General features: G+C 39.6%; 1 protein-coding gene across 3 annotated transcripts; it reads left to right on the top strand.

Annotated features, from left to right (window-relative positions):
- Window positions 1–2,676: 2,676 nt before the first annotated feature.
- Window positions 2,677–13,163, top strand: brdt (bromodomain, testis-specific). Of its 3 annotated transcripts, none has more exons than XM_085773539.1 (19): window positions 2,677–2,952; window positions 3,146–3,283; window positions 3,527–3,689; window positions 3,921–4,042; window positions 4,540–4,887; window positions 4,979–5,107; window positions 5,605–5,802; window positions 5,893–6,074; window positions 6,197–6,465; window positions 6,578–6,688; window positions 6,783–6,902; window positions 8,762–8,817; window positions 8,907–9,075; window positions 9,312–9,382; window positions 10,177–10,243; window positions 10,332–10,438; window positions 12,235–12,431; window positions 12,632–12,860; window positions 12,951–13,163. In XM_085773539.1, exons 1-19 carry the CDS (start codon window positions 2,761–2,763, stop codon window positions 13,014–13,016), a joined length of 2,934 nt encoding a protein of 977 aa, XP_085629665.1. In that variant the 5' UTR covers window positions 2,677–2,760; the 3' UTR covers window positions 13,017–13,163. The 3 variants fall into 3 exon arrangements, with proteins under 3 accessions (XP_085629665.1, XP_085629664.1, XP_085629662.1); XM_085773538.1 differs by having other exon boundaries at window positions 6,575–6,688; window positions 10,180–10,243; XM_085773536.1 differs by having other exon boundaries at window positions 6,575–6,688.
- Window positions 13,164–14,940: the final 1,777 nt, after the last annotated feature.

The raw sequence follows: 14,940 nt of genomic DNA, 5'->3' as shown, positions 1-14,940 counted from the left end.
TCGTTAAATTGCAGTTGTTACTAGTGTTGGAGCGCAGGGAGAGTTGCTGTGCACCTACACGATTAGTCGACGCAACACACATTTGAAAGCGCTGACGGCTTAATCCTTTAATTATTCATTGTACAGTCATGCTCTCAGCAAGGCTAATGCTAAATCGCCGGTGGGCGTGGTTGCGGCTTCACGTGTTGGCTAGAGCGCTGTCAACACTGCAGCATGAAGCCATGTGTCTGGTTCACAATACGTAACGCAACGCAACCTTTTAAAATAACAAAATAAATCCAGAAATTGGTTGTTACAGTGACAGCTGAAAAGCTCGACCTATCTTTCAATGCCGTAAGTTACGCCCGTCAGTGTTTCACATGCCTTTCATAATTGGCTAGCTAAATGTTAAAACACTGGTATCCTACATTAAGTTACCGTTTTAATGTGCGGTAACGTTACAGCATTAAAACAACAGGAAGGAACAGTGATTCATCCCTTCAATCAGACATACAACATGACTAGAAGAACGTCACGACTAAAATCTGCTCAAGATTATGGTTATGTTGCCCTGAATTTCGGTACGTGACAAAACGGATTTCCTTATGTCAACCGGGCTGCCCAAATAGTGCATTTTGCGGCTAAACCTCTTAGTATGGTGTTAGTATTGTTTCACTGGAGATGGAGTCGAAAGCAGTTTTGCGACCTTGATATGATGTCTATTTGACTATCACACTGTAGAGGACGAGATTTATGATGGTCTATATAGTTGTATAGTTTTAGAATAATTTGATCTGGATCTGACTATTGCCTTTGTCAGACAGCAAACACTAACCCATTCACATGCAGTGCATTTACAGTGGGACTGTGAGCCATCTTAACGTTGCAACTTAAGTTATGTTTTCCACTATGTGTTAATTAGGTTTTCATTTTAACTGATTCATCATTTAGACTACCTGTATGCACTTTACCATTATTGTTAATGCTTCAAACTAAAATTCCTTGACAGATGATGGGTATCTAGGAAGCAATTCAATTAAGATCTGTCAGTTTGTGGATGTTTGTAAAGAATTAATCTTTTTAGATTAACACTTTTTATGCACTTTTCTAACTGAATTCATCACCAGGGCCCAGGTGTTAAAAAGGTTTCATCTGGATTGAAAATGATCTGGCTTTTGAAATCCCTTAATTTTCATCAAGGATCACATAATGCATCTTACTTTTATCCCAGTTGTTCAAAGTAGTAGAATTGATTGCGTTCAGAGTTCTTTATTTGTGGAATGATCAAAAATTAAATTAATTTACTTATCACTGATGGTTTAACAATCAGGTGCAGAAAATAAATGAATGTGTGTTTGTATGTTTATTTATATACCTACATAGTTTGTATGTATCTGTAATTTAAATTACATTTTGTTTCTGAAATCCACCCCTAATCCACCATACTGCTGGGATCAGAATAATCCTGATTTTTTAAATTTGGGATCAAAGTTATCCCGAATCCCACTAAAATGTTCTGAACAACACAAACTAAAGGTTTAATCCAGATTAAAACAAAAACTGGATTACATGTTCTAATCCCATTTCAGAATCCGTTTTCAGTTTTTAACAACACATTTTCAAGATTTGATCCAATCCAAAATCCAATCAGATTTACTTTTGAACAACTGGGCCCTGGGCTTTGTTAGACTGTGATGAGCTTATAGTTCAGTCGCTCGGGTATGGATCATATTCTGCCAAACATACTCATGAACCCAAGACGAAGGGCCAAAGTAAGATGTGCTGGACTTGACTGAATTTATAATTGTATGGAAGTGTTTTGTTAATTTGTCGTATTTTAAACCATAAAATAAAATGCAACTAAGATGAACAGAACTTGCAATGTAAATTATTTGGGTTGGGTACAAGGAAGTATTGTGACTACAGATAAAGGCACAACATGGTCCACTTTATTTATTATCAACTTTTTTAATAAACATGGAAGAATAAACTTTTGGTCTGTCACCAGTTTTTATGCTTCTCTGAATAGCAAACAAATCGTAATAAGTAGGGTTTACTTTTATAAATTCTAAATAATTTCTCTTGCACTCTGAAAAGTTATTGTACATGAAGGAGCTTTTATTACATGGTGTGTTTTGTGTGTAGTAGGGCAATACATATATATTTATATATACCCTTGAGTATCTTACCTTTTCAAATGCTTAAAGTGTTTCCTAGAAACATGGTTCTGTTATGGTCCAATTAAATTGCTTAGTGGAACAGTTTCAGAGAGATGCAGGAGGTGGCAGTATAACCCAATTTGGGAAGATAACTGGTGGATGGTGCATCTGTGGACAGCGTGTTTCTATCCACACAAGTGGTATTTTGAACATGTCATCGTTATCAATATTGACCATTATAACTTAGTTATTTCTCACCATGTGATGTTGGGTTGGGTTGGGAGTGGGGGGGGGGCTTAGTGCTTTTCATTTGATTTGCTCCAATTAGATTTAGACCAGTCAGAAATGATGGGGCAAAGGACAAAAATTATCAAAGATCATTTACCTGCCCTTTAAAACATAACATTATTAGTACATGCTGTGGTTCCTTCTTAAGGACGTTGGAGACATGAAGTCAGTATAAGTTTCAATGGTGATGTAGTCTTAAGGGGAGAATTGGTGTTTTTTCAAAATGCCATGACTGATTTTTACTTGTGCTGAAAATTATACTTCACTCTTTATCCAGGAAAACGTGTGACGAACACTAACTTGCACTAAGACCTCTTGGTCTCTGGACAACACAATGTCTGATGTGAAATCCTGTCCCACTGTGAGTGGAAATCCTCCCCCACCAGAGGTCATAAATCCCAAGAAGAATGGACGTGTAACCAATCAGCTACAGTATCTTGAGAAGGTTGTGATCAAAGCTCTATGGAGGCATAACTTCTCTTGGCCCTTTCGCCAGCCTGTTGATGCAGTAGCACTGCGTCTCCCAGTAAGTTGTGAAAATCTCATTTGTAGAAAAGCTGGACAAAGTTTGACTGCAAATGGTTTTCTGAGTTTGTTTTTTATTTGAAGTTTCCTTCCTGGGTGTCATTTAAAACTGCAGTAATACTTTGTCTTGGTTCCATCAGACGGCGGTCTGGAAGGAAAGACTTTTAGATGCCAGTGTCTTTGTTGTCTTTCAGGACTATTATACAATAATTACAAATCCTATGGATCTGGGCACTATAAAGAGGCGTCTTCAGAACAAATATTACTACCAAGGAGTTCAATGTATACAAGACTTCAACACCATGTTTACCAACTGCTATATGTACAACCGGGTAAGAGAATACTATTGTCTTGAATAACACACCAACGTTAACTGTATTCCAACTTAAACAGACATGTTCACTGATTACTGTATTGAGTGGTACATTACTCCTGTGGGTTTTTTTATTTATTTTTATTTTCATTTTTTATCTTATCCCAATGCTAAGGATTGAAATATTTTTGCATTTCAGACAGGGTTGTCATTACATTGAAAACCTTTGCTTTACTACAATATATACATTTTCTTCACACAGCCTGGAGATGACATCGTTTTTATGGCACAGAGTCTGGAGAAGATCTTTTTGCAGAAGGTGGCCCAGATGCCTAAAGAAGAGTGTGAAGTTACAGCAGTCACTACAGCAGTCACTACAGCAGTCACTACAACAGAACCAGTAAAAGTGAAAAAGACAAATGCAGGTACAGTATATTGCACAGGCGCAATCCCGAGATGTGATGTCTTAACATTACACATTTATTCTTGGAAGTTGCTACATTAGATTGTCCATAAACTGACATTTTACAGACATTTAATTTACAAATGAATATCACAAACTCCTTAAAGTAATGTTTCCTTTACATTTATTTTGCTGCTTGAAGTCTAAAGTTCCATTGTCGTGAACATTACCTTCTTTTTTTTCTTTTATGCAGGAGCATTAAAGCATAGATCCCTCGTGTCAGAAGTGGTGCTCCAACAGACAGTGACAGTCATCCCTCCCACTGCACCTCAGTTCATCCCACCCATTCAACTCTCTGCACAAATTGATGCAACAGTAAGTCTTTGGGCTTCAGCAGTTCCCATATCATAGTTGTTGAATTTAATTAAAATTTAAACTGTCTTTAAGGTAAAAATCTTCACAAAAGAGGTTTTCATTTTGGCAATATTTTCCTGTGATTGGATATTTCAGTAAAGATAAGAAATCAATATGTGATTGTTTTATAATAAGTTACATTTTACAATTTTGAAATTTAAAAATGTGTTAAAAGTCATACTAGTAATGGCTCATTCTGTGGTGGTTGGGTTGGACATCAAAACATGCTCCATTAATACCACATAAATGCTTCACGATGTTAAACAGACTGTTTCTATTGGAACAAGTTGCTTTAAATGATTCACAAATTTGAATCATTTATAGCAGTGTTGCCGGTGACGTCCAGGAGAAATCGCAAAATAAATTCCATAGCACATTTGTCACTTGAACACACATCTCTTTTGACTAACTATTGCAGTGATGTGTAATTTATGTTGAACCTTCTCCTAAATATTCAGGCTAAAAAAGGTTTTAAGAGGAAAGCGAACTCCACAACCTCCAGCACTAAAGAGATCACCATCACTGAGGAGGCTCTTGTTGGGGATCATGCACGTTGTACCTTATCCTCCAGAAGAGGCTTTGGCCGGCCCATCAAACCTCCTAAGAAAGACTTACCTGCATTTGAGGAAAAGAAGGTCAAACTGCCTGAGCAGCTCAGGTGCTGCAGTGACATTCTGCGGGAGATGCTCTCAAAGAGGCACTATACATATGGATGGCCCTTTTATGCCCCTGTTGATGCGGTTGCTTTGGGTTTACACGACTACCACGAAATCATCAAGCAGCCCATGGACCTGAGCACTGTCCGGGTAAAATTGATCATGATGACACTTTTTTTTCCCAGTAGACAACATTATTTTCTGTATCAGTTTTTCTCACACAAAGTGTTATTTTTCTCAGAAAAAAATGGACCAAGGAGAATATTCAAATGCAAAGGAATTTGCTGCCGATGTGCGACTGATGTTCTCGAACTGTTACAAATACAACCCACCTTCACACGAGGTCGTCTACATGGCACGAAAGCTCCAGGTATGGAATTGTATTGTTTTTATTTATTGTTCAACCAAATCAGAAAGTCACTCCGTACTTAGATATCACATGGAGTATTTGTTTGTCGATGAGGTTGTGTTTTTGGTGAGTTGTGTATAAGGCCTATTAAACATGTTAAAAGCATTTTCTTCCTCATAAAATCTTTGAAGAAATTATTTTTGGAAGAATTTGAAGCCATCATAGTTTACAGTACATCCATGTAAGGCCTTGATTCTCTTTGCTTGCCTATGCACATTTTAGATTTTGATGTCAATGAGTGAATGTGGTCATTCATTACTGGTCATTTGTTTGGTGTCTGTAACACTGTTCGGTTCAGTTGCACTGTTGAGTGCTGTGAGACATACGTATTTACTACTGGGATACTTGAATGTAAATAACACAAGAAAGGGGCCAGGAATGTATGGCGTCTATGCTGTATAGATTAAAGTAGGTATTTATACTAATTCTATAGAACATATTTGTGTTTGTATTCACAGGAAGTTTTTGAGGCCCGTTATCTCAAGGTTCCCCAACAACCGGAGGGTGGTCCCATACCTTGTCAGAGAATTATCCAGGGAAAAGGAGACAGAGTGGGCAGCTTGTCAACCTCAGCAAGTTCAGAAAGTGAAAGTTCCTCCGAGTCAGAAAGTTCATCTGAAGAAGTGACTACGCAGCTGGCCGACCTAGAGGCACAGGTAGGTATCAGTCATGTCAGTAATGGTGCAAATGACTTGTTCACTTAAGTGCATTTGACCTAATGATCTCATTGGTGGCTGACTTTTCAGTTGAAGAATGTCAGTGATCAGCTGAGGAGACTAAGCCAAGACCCACTGATGAAACAAAAGAAAAGAGACAAGTTGAAAAGGGAAAAAAGATGTAAAGAAAAAGACATCGCTCGACTAAAGCACACATCCTCCCAATTTCAGTCTATTGTAGAAAAAATCGCCAGCATCAAGAACGCTTCTGTGTGAGTGATCATTTATTATGATTCACACTATATACTTAACTAATATACTATACATAATGGTTAAGTGAGTGTGCTACAATATGTGCTATGGATAATATTAGATGTTTTCTTTGTGCCCCCAGGCCTGCCAACAAACACAATATTAACAGAGTACCTGTAAAAGGTGAGGATGAAGTCACTCCAATGACTTATCAGGAGAAGAAGCAGTTGAAATTGGACATCGACAAGCTGCCTGGTGACAAACTGGGCAAATTAGTGAACATCATTCATACTAGGGAATCATATCTGCGAGATTCCACTCTAGAGGACATCGAGATTGACTTTGAAATACTCAAGCCTTCCACACTGAGAGCCCTGCAGATGTTTGTCGCAACATGTTTGAGGAAATGCAGTAAGTACAGCTCAGTCCAGCTTTATTGAAATTCCCTCCCTCACCAAATGCAACTTAATTGTTAATCTAAATTTGCTAAGAGATTGGAGGTTTGTCATCTTCTGTCCAGCAGAAAAAAAGGTGAAACCAGCCAAAAGAATACAGACATCAAAATCAAAGGATGCCGGTAGATCTGGGGTTAACAGGAAAGAGCAGCAATTGATTAGGAAAAAAAAGGAGGAAGGTAATTTTATTTCATTATAATTCTCAAATTTATGCTTCAAAGATGGTTGTTGAGTGTAAAAATTACAAGTTGTCTCTCTCTTTTTTTCCAACAGCTGAATTAATGGTGTTTCCTGACCTCAGCAGCAGCAGCTCGTCGTCGTCCAGCTCTGACAGCAGCAGCGGCGGCAGCAGTAGTCGGTCTAGCACTTCTGAGAGCAGTGACTCTGAAACAGGTTAGCTGCTCTCCAACATTCTGTCCTTATCTACCTCTGACTTCCTCTTCCCTTCTTTCTCTCTAAAATGGGCAGGATTCACCCAGGTGCCTCACTTCTACGTCTCACGTCAAATATTAAATTGTTTCATATTTATCCACATTCATCAGGTGTTTTGCTCTTTTGTGTTTCTTTCCCACACACGTTTTACAAGCTGTCTACATGGACGAGGTGTGTACATAGTAGCACATAGCACATACTCTTCTACAGAAATCAGATATTATTCTTGTGAAATACTTAACAGAGCTGTCATTTTTATTTTAGTGGACATCCATTTATGCTTGAAAAACTGCATCAGTGATGTAAATCATAGCCAGAATTATAGAGTATATTAGGCTGAGGAGTTTACTGGCTGTGGTTAAAACCTTCAAGGTTGCTGCACCTCTGGACTCAGCAGCACTGATAGGTGTGACTGGGTGGAGCTCTCTCTAACCACCTCTTATTGCAGTATTACCATGTGCTATTGCTTTATAGAGAACACCTCTACACCACAGCATGGTGCAAAGTTGATGCAGTGGAGGTCAGCAAAAATGAGACTAATAATTACTGTTAAGTTGGTATAAATGCCGAACCTTTACTTTTTAGCATCCTGTAGCACTGGGTCCCTTTTTTACAACACAATAGCCGACATCATGTGGATTATCTCACAATCAAAAGCTGGCGTTGACATTGTAACACCATGTTCATTGTTAAAGGGATAGTTCAACATTTTGGCAAATTTACATTGCCATAAAGGTGTAGGTTTGTTACCTTTAATTGACTTGCAAGCTATTTTTAGAACGGCGGAGCAGAGCTGCGAGCTGCTCAGAGCTACACTAATGGAGGCTAACAGGATTTCTTGGTTTCTCTCATCAAACTCATCAAATACACAATCCAACAACTCCAAAACGCTCTCGTGGACAAGTTGTGACCTGCACATTCACCACGCTATGAGATAATAACGGAACGTTACCAGACAGAGTTGTTGAGGTAAATTCATGCAAAACCACGGATGCGCGTTCCCCTCAGGGACAGTTTTTCGGCAAGCAGTCTCTGCCATTTGCATCGAAAACAACTCTGTCTCATAGTTTTCCGTTATTATCAAATACACAATCCAACAACTCCAAATCGCTCTCGTGAACAAGTTGTGACCTGCACATTCACCACGCTATGAGATGAGTTTGATGAGGGAAACCAAGAAATTCCATGAGTCTTGTAGTGTAGCTCTGAGCAGCTCACGGCTTGGCTCTGCCATTCTAAAAATACGTAGCTTACACCGACAATTAAAGGTAACAGACCTACTCCCAAGACTATAGAGATTATGGCAATGGGCCAATTTGCCAAAATGTTGAACTATCCCTTTAACCCATTTCATGGAGGTGAATTTTGTTCTTTTCTCGAACATTACAACCTGTAACCAAGAGAAAAAATGTTTTCCTGTATTTTACCATCCGCTCATGCCAGTAAAACATTAACAAGTACATCACTGTGGTGGAGTTGTACATGATATTGCCAAAATGTAGTATAATTATTATATAATTTTCTTTGTATACTTTCCATATACAGTCATTGCTCTACACATAGAAATGACTGACTGGTCCCCACATAAAGGGAAGCAATGTTTTTTTTCAAATATATAATATATAGGCCTCTAATGTTTGATAATTGCAAACAAAGATCCTAATACAGTAGTTGTGTCCAGATTGAGCGTGACTGTGTGTAGCAGGTGAGTGGTGGTGTAGTGAAAACTAGAAAAAAAAAGCAAATAGATGTTTTGAAATAGTTATGCTAATACTCATCATCACAAATGACTGGTGTCTGACTCACTGCATGTTTTTCAGTGCCAAAAACAAAGAAGCAGAAAAGTAAAGAATCTTGCCAAAAGGTTAAGACAAAGGTAAATATATTTATTATTTTCTTTGAGAAAATATCTTAAGTTATTCTTGCTGGTCACAATAATGTGTAAGAATGTAATTTCTTCTTAAGTCAAAGGTCCCACGTGCTGCCTCTAATAAGCGGATAAAGGAGACGAACAATTTGACAAAAGCCTCAGTGGAGACATCACAGCCTCCTCCTGCTGCTGTACAGTCCTCGGCAGCAGAGCCCGAAGGTCACCCAACACACAACAACGAGGAGCTGACTATGTCACCTCCAGGTAAGGCTCAAATGAAGAGACTTCTATTTTTTTCATGGTGCCAACCTGAACACCTTTGTTTTGTTTTGGTAGGCGTTTTCGGTTGTTTTGACCTTGACCGTCCGTTTCATTCAAACTCTGTCTCATGACGCCTCCTGCAAGCTTCTGTTGTTTTCCCTCTAACCCCTTCCTGTTATCTCCTCACCTCTTATAGTGTGATGTGTTGACGATCTATCCTGTCGTTTGCTGTTTGATAGATTTGTCTGCCCTTCTATCACCCATGGCATCTCCAGAGGTTTTGCTGGACTGGGCTGCTGCCAGATTTGAGGTACTGGAGATGAAAATGCAGAACTTAAATACCGGTATTTAATTGTTAAGGTTTTATCATCATGTGACACACTTATGTGGATGTTACAGTAGATCCACAGAAATCCCCTCCCCAGACTGAATCCAGTTACCCTGTGTTTTGTAGTTGGACTACAGATCAGGAGATCTGGATACACGCATACAGTATACTGTGTAGTATTTATAAGGTCTGAATGAAAAGTGGATGTGCAGCCTTGTTGCTGTTGATCTGGGTTTGGTATGATAATCCGTGCAGACAGTGAAATGAGTAGGGCTTATAGGGACGCTCCAGTGGTTTAGAATTGAATTTCCTGTGTTAAAGGAATGGCAAGAAACGGATGAAGAAAAGAATGGTGAAAACTAATGCTAAGCGCCCCACAAACACTAAATCCTACAACTTCCATCATGCAACTCAAGCGCATGTTATTGTGAGAGGGGGACAGACACTCATGTTCTCTGTAGACATGAAAAACAATTCAGGCTCTACCAGAATCACAAAGGAAACTAAATCTGTCATAATAATAATAATATGGATTGAATTGCAGTAAATTATGCAATCATTCCAGCAATTTTTTTAGTACGGAAATTATATTATATTTTTCTACAGTACTAATATTGATAAATAGTAACTCGATGCAAGGTTCAAAAGCAGTGTTTTGCTGCCATCTCATCATGGAGTATACCTGTACACCAGTGTGGCAAGGTGAGATGTTAGACTACTGGAGGTGTCTTCTTTGGGCATGATTTTAGAAGATGAAACTAAATCTGATCTGTCAGCAGGGCCCAGTGCTGTCCCCTCTGAGAGAGAGCCCGCTTCAGATTTCCAAAGATGAGACAAAGCCCAGTGAGTCACTAAAAGACACCAACGTTGGCATCTCTATTCATGGAAAATAAGTCCAGAACATTATGAACTTATAGAGTGACTATCTCAGATTTCAGATACCCTGAGGACGTCCTGGATGGTCATTTGACTAATATGCCTTTCGCCAACTTGGCAAGTAAATCTGCTGAAGATGAAAAAACCACGGTTCCTAAAAAGGTGAGTATTCTTTATCTGAGTTACTGCGACAGATGGCATGTTGAAGAGTGACTCTGTTGATCAGGATGCAGGGGATAGAGATAAACTTAAAGACTAACATGGAGTTGGTCACTTTTGTTTTTATCTGTGAAACTGTACTCTGAAAATCAACTGACTGGTGATAAACTTTAAACATAAATCAGGAAATTGCTGCTAAAACGGTACAATACCACAATACTAACTGCAAATGGGACTATATATAAAACTTATTTTTTTTTAAATACAGAGCCAAATGATTTCTCCTTGATTTTACTATTTAATTTAACAGTGCTTATACTATAACTTGTCATATCATACAATTCATCTTCCCACCATCAGAGGGTGACAAAGTATTGTCTGTGACAATATTAAAGGGGACCTATTATGCTCCTTTTTGCACAAACTAAAATAGTTCCTGGGTGTCTTAAAGACATGTCTGTGACGTGCTTCGGTCAAAATACCCCAAAGATCAAACATCACAGCACTCTCAAAAACAGGGCTGTGCAAAACGGTCTGTTTCAGTGGCCCCTCCCTTTAAATGCAAATGAACCACTCCCTCAGCATTGCGTTACCATGACGATGTCTACTACTAGTACCTGATTTGGCCAAAAAGTAATATGCAAACAAAAGCTAAATCTGCAGTAGGCAAATTGCCAGTATCTCCAGTATGCATCTGACCAGTCTACATTGTGTAATGAAATGTGCCCATGACCTGGTCTCATCCTAACCAAAGATGGTATAGAGTAGTCTTTGCCATGTAGGCTACTGTAACCATGTAACATGTAATATAACTTAATAAAATAAATTAAAAATATATGCAGACTGGTCAGTTCATTGTAAAACAGTTATTTATTGATGTAAATGTGGTGATTTGTGCACATAGACTACAGAGCTCTGCAGCACTGCACCTCTCCTCTCCTCCTCCTTCTCAGCTTCACTTTTCATTCAAACTAATCCAACTGCCACAATTGTAAGATTTCATCAATGAGACCAACATTTATCTCCTAAAAAGAATAACCACATGGCGGTAAACGTCTAAAAAACCTGCGGGTATGTTTATTAGCGACCATTTTCTCTACCGCGATGAGCACGGACGTCTGCCCGGCCAAGGAGGCCTGCAGACGGGCTCTGCCTGTGTGAGGAGCCGCTGCAGCTCCGGAGCTCCAGTGCTGCGGCGCTGCGGTGTTACGTCGATCCGGTGTTACGTCGGTCCAGCATTCCGGCGGTACGTCTCTGCTCCCACAGGTAGAGCTTCACTTATATGAAACGTCGGCGTAAACTTCTAAATAAAACTCAGTAAAGTGACGCTACAGCGCTACAACATGCAGGGAAAAAGCAGGAAGTAGTCCGCTCCGCTCTCCGCTGTGACACCAGCCACAACAGAGCAGCATGGGAGGAGGCGGGGCCGGCTGGAGCAGATACCTCGGCATGACCATGTAGGGGATTCCGGCACGCCATGACGTCAACACAACCTCATGTAAAAAAAAAAGTCAGTGCAACTGAGTGTAACAAGGTGTGCAGAGAAATCCCAATCATCCAGCAGGGTTTACCTCCAAATGCATTAACCTCATGATATGACACTTCCACGGCCTCTAGAACCATTATCCAACATTTTAAACATATTTAAAGTCTGAAAAGCTGGAAAAGCATAATAGGTCCCCTTTAATGATATTTTACTTTCTTTTTTGTTACCCAATAGTGGGCAAACTACAAGTTTACTGTCCCACACTCCTTTTTTAAATAGGCTCCCAGTGAACATAGTCATTTGTCTCGTTCAGGACATTGTTCTGAAAAATGCTGAGTCTTGGGCGAGACTGGTGAGACAGTCAGTCACTCCAACTGCAATCAAGTCTTCAAAGGAGAGTTTCCAGCAGTTCCGTAAGGCTGCCATAGAAAAAGAGGAGCGAGAAAAGGCACTGAAGAAGAAGTTGGTTGAAGAAAAAAAGGAGAAGGAGGCTCCAGATATAGACATCAGGTATCCTCACAGAAACGACAAATGCATTACTTGTTTTGTTCGTTCAATATCTCAGGCTAAAATTGCCATAACTTTGTACAATTCAGAATGTTGGCAGTCTGGTTTTTAAAAGAAAGCTCACTGATAAGTCCAACTAGCTTCTACTCTCTTGCTTATTTAAAAAGTGTAAACTCTAAGTAACAAGGATGTTCTCCATCCAGCCTCCCTGGCCCATATACAGCAGAGCAAAACCCTCAGCCAGTTAGAGATGCTGATGCTGATTCACCAGAGAACATCTGCACAGAGGTTACCCCAGACGCCTCCAAGGAAGTTGAGCAGCAAAAGCCAAACTCTCCCGAGGAAACACAACCTGTAACCACACAGGTCTCAGTAGATAGGGAAAGGGAAATGGCTCGAAGGAAGGAACAAGAGCGTCGCAGGCGAGAGGCTGTGAGTATCTCCTGTCCATGTTTTAGTCTGCTGTTTGTGGTAAAGTGCCTTTTTGACAGTAACTCCATACATCTCTGTCTCTCTTTACAGATGTCTGGCATTGACATGACTATGCAGCAGGACATCATGACTACATTTGAGCTTAACCTGGACTAAAAATGGTGCAAAAGTTGTCCTTTGTGATAGACTTAAGTCATTTCACAGTCATTATTTCTTGGGGGGGGGGGGGCAACATATAAATGTGTCTTGCCCTTAAATTGTATTGAAATAGTTATTAAATGTTTGCACTGACGCACTCTTGAATGTGGGATTAGGGTGAAGCATGCATGTGTTTCTGTTCTTTTCACATTTGGATGAATCCACTTAATCTGACGGGCGTGTGTGACAAGTTAATTAATGCATCCATACACTGTAGTTAAAATGTCACATTGTTGTCTTGTTTGCAGAGTTCTGTAGTGTTATTTTTGATCTTGTGTTTACGTTATTCTATTCAAATGAACCCTGACCACCATGCCTTAGTTAATCCTGACTCAAAGTATGTTAAATGTAGACTAAACACTGGTTTGTATGTACAAATTAAATGCAAAAGTTCAAAGGTTTATTTTCTAAAAAAAAAAAAAAAAAAAATCTGTACAAAATAAAAATGTCTGTTTTGAGATCTGTTGAGAGATTGAAGCCAGTAGATCATCAGTGTGTTCAATCTCAGTGCCTTATTTGCTTGACCATTGAAAATGCCATAGCCTGTGTCTACTGGATATGCACTGCACTTTGTTGTTCATACAGTTCTTGTCATGCCAAAGTTGTTTTTTGACATTATCAACATATTCTGTATGTTACCATTCTGTATGTTACAGTTTATATATGCTAGTATAAATAAGATTTTTTTTTTTTTACTCCAGATAATAAAGCTATTTTCACTAAGCAATAAACATCACTTCATCCAGTTATGATTGCAGTGTGGTGCAGATCCTCCCCACCCCCTGACTCCAGAAGTTCATCAGCTATAATTTTTCAGGTTTACACACTACAGAGATAAACTTGTTGTAAAGAACAAACTACTGTATCCGTCTTCTCATGCACACTCCTTCTACTGACTCCATACAGCTCAGGCCCCAGACATAAGTATTTTGGTCTGAGCTTTTTCACTTGAATTCGAGGTGTTTAAAAATATCCAACTCTGTGCTTTCTTCACCAGAGCTAAAGCAAATAAGCAGTACAGGACTGGACAGCAGGTGATGTGCAGTGAAGTACCTTCTAGCTAACATGTAGCTACTACTACTATGTCTCAGCCATTTGAGAGCTTGGTCTCTATGCAGGTCATAGTGGTAAGTAACAGTTTATTTGCTTTTTCACTGAAAAATGTAGCAAGACAAGGTTAAATTACTTAAAAGATCCACCTAATAATGATTGAATAAACAAATAAGGTGACATGGTCTTGGGCTTGTGGCCTATGGTGAATGCCTGTTCTCCCACAATACATAATAGGTTTAGGTTGATTAGTGTCTCAAATTTTAAATGCCAAAGTGTGTGCATTGTTTGTTGCTGTATGTCAGCCCTGTGATGGACAGGAGACATGTCCAGGTGTACCCTGACCTCACCTTGTGGTATGATGGAATTGGCTCAGTCCAAAAATCAAAAGATAGTTCAGTTCCCATCTGATCAGATATTAAAGTAGGCTACAGGTGTGTGTCATTCCTTTTCACTCACCATATAGCCTAATATTGTTTGGTGACCTCTCACACAGGTCAATCCTCTCAGTGCCTGTGCTCCACCTCAGCTCTGAATAGTGCAAAGATCTTCCTCTGTTACATATCCAGTCACATGAGGGATTAGACTAATCTGAGGTTAGTTGTCTTGGCTCCGCTCGTGTTTTCTACACATTGACCTCACCTGCACCCCCAATAGGTAGCTACACCTCTGACCGCATTACAGCAGATGGAACATATCAATGTCCAGGGGCCGGGCCCCCCCCCTGCAATCTGATTGGTCACCCTGTGCCCCCCCTCCAACGGTCATTGACTTTTGGCAATGTAAAGCTCTTTACCACTGCTATGTTCACTTAAAGAGCTATAAGCACACA

This window comes from Trachurus japonicus, chromosome 4, assembly GCF_045865225.1.
Source record: "Trachurus japonicus isolate A0001 chromosome 4, Traja_1.0".
Lineage (NCBI taxonomy): Eukaryota > Metazoa > Chordata > Actinopteri > Carangiformes > Carangidae > Trachurus > Trachurus japonicus.
This window is presented reverse-complemented; position numbering and strand designations above follow the sequence as displayed.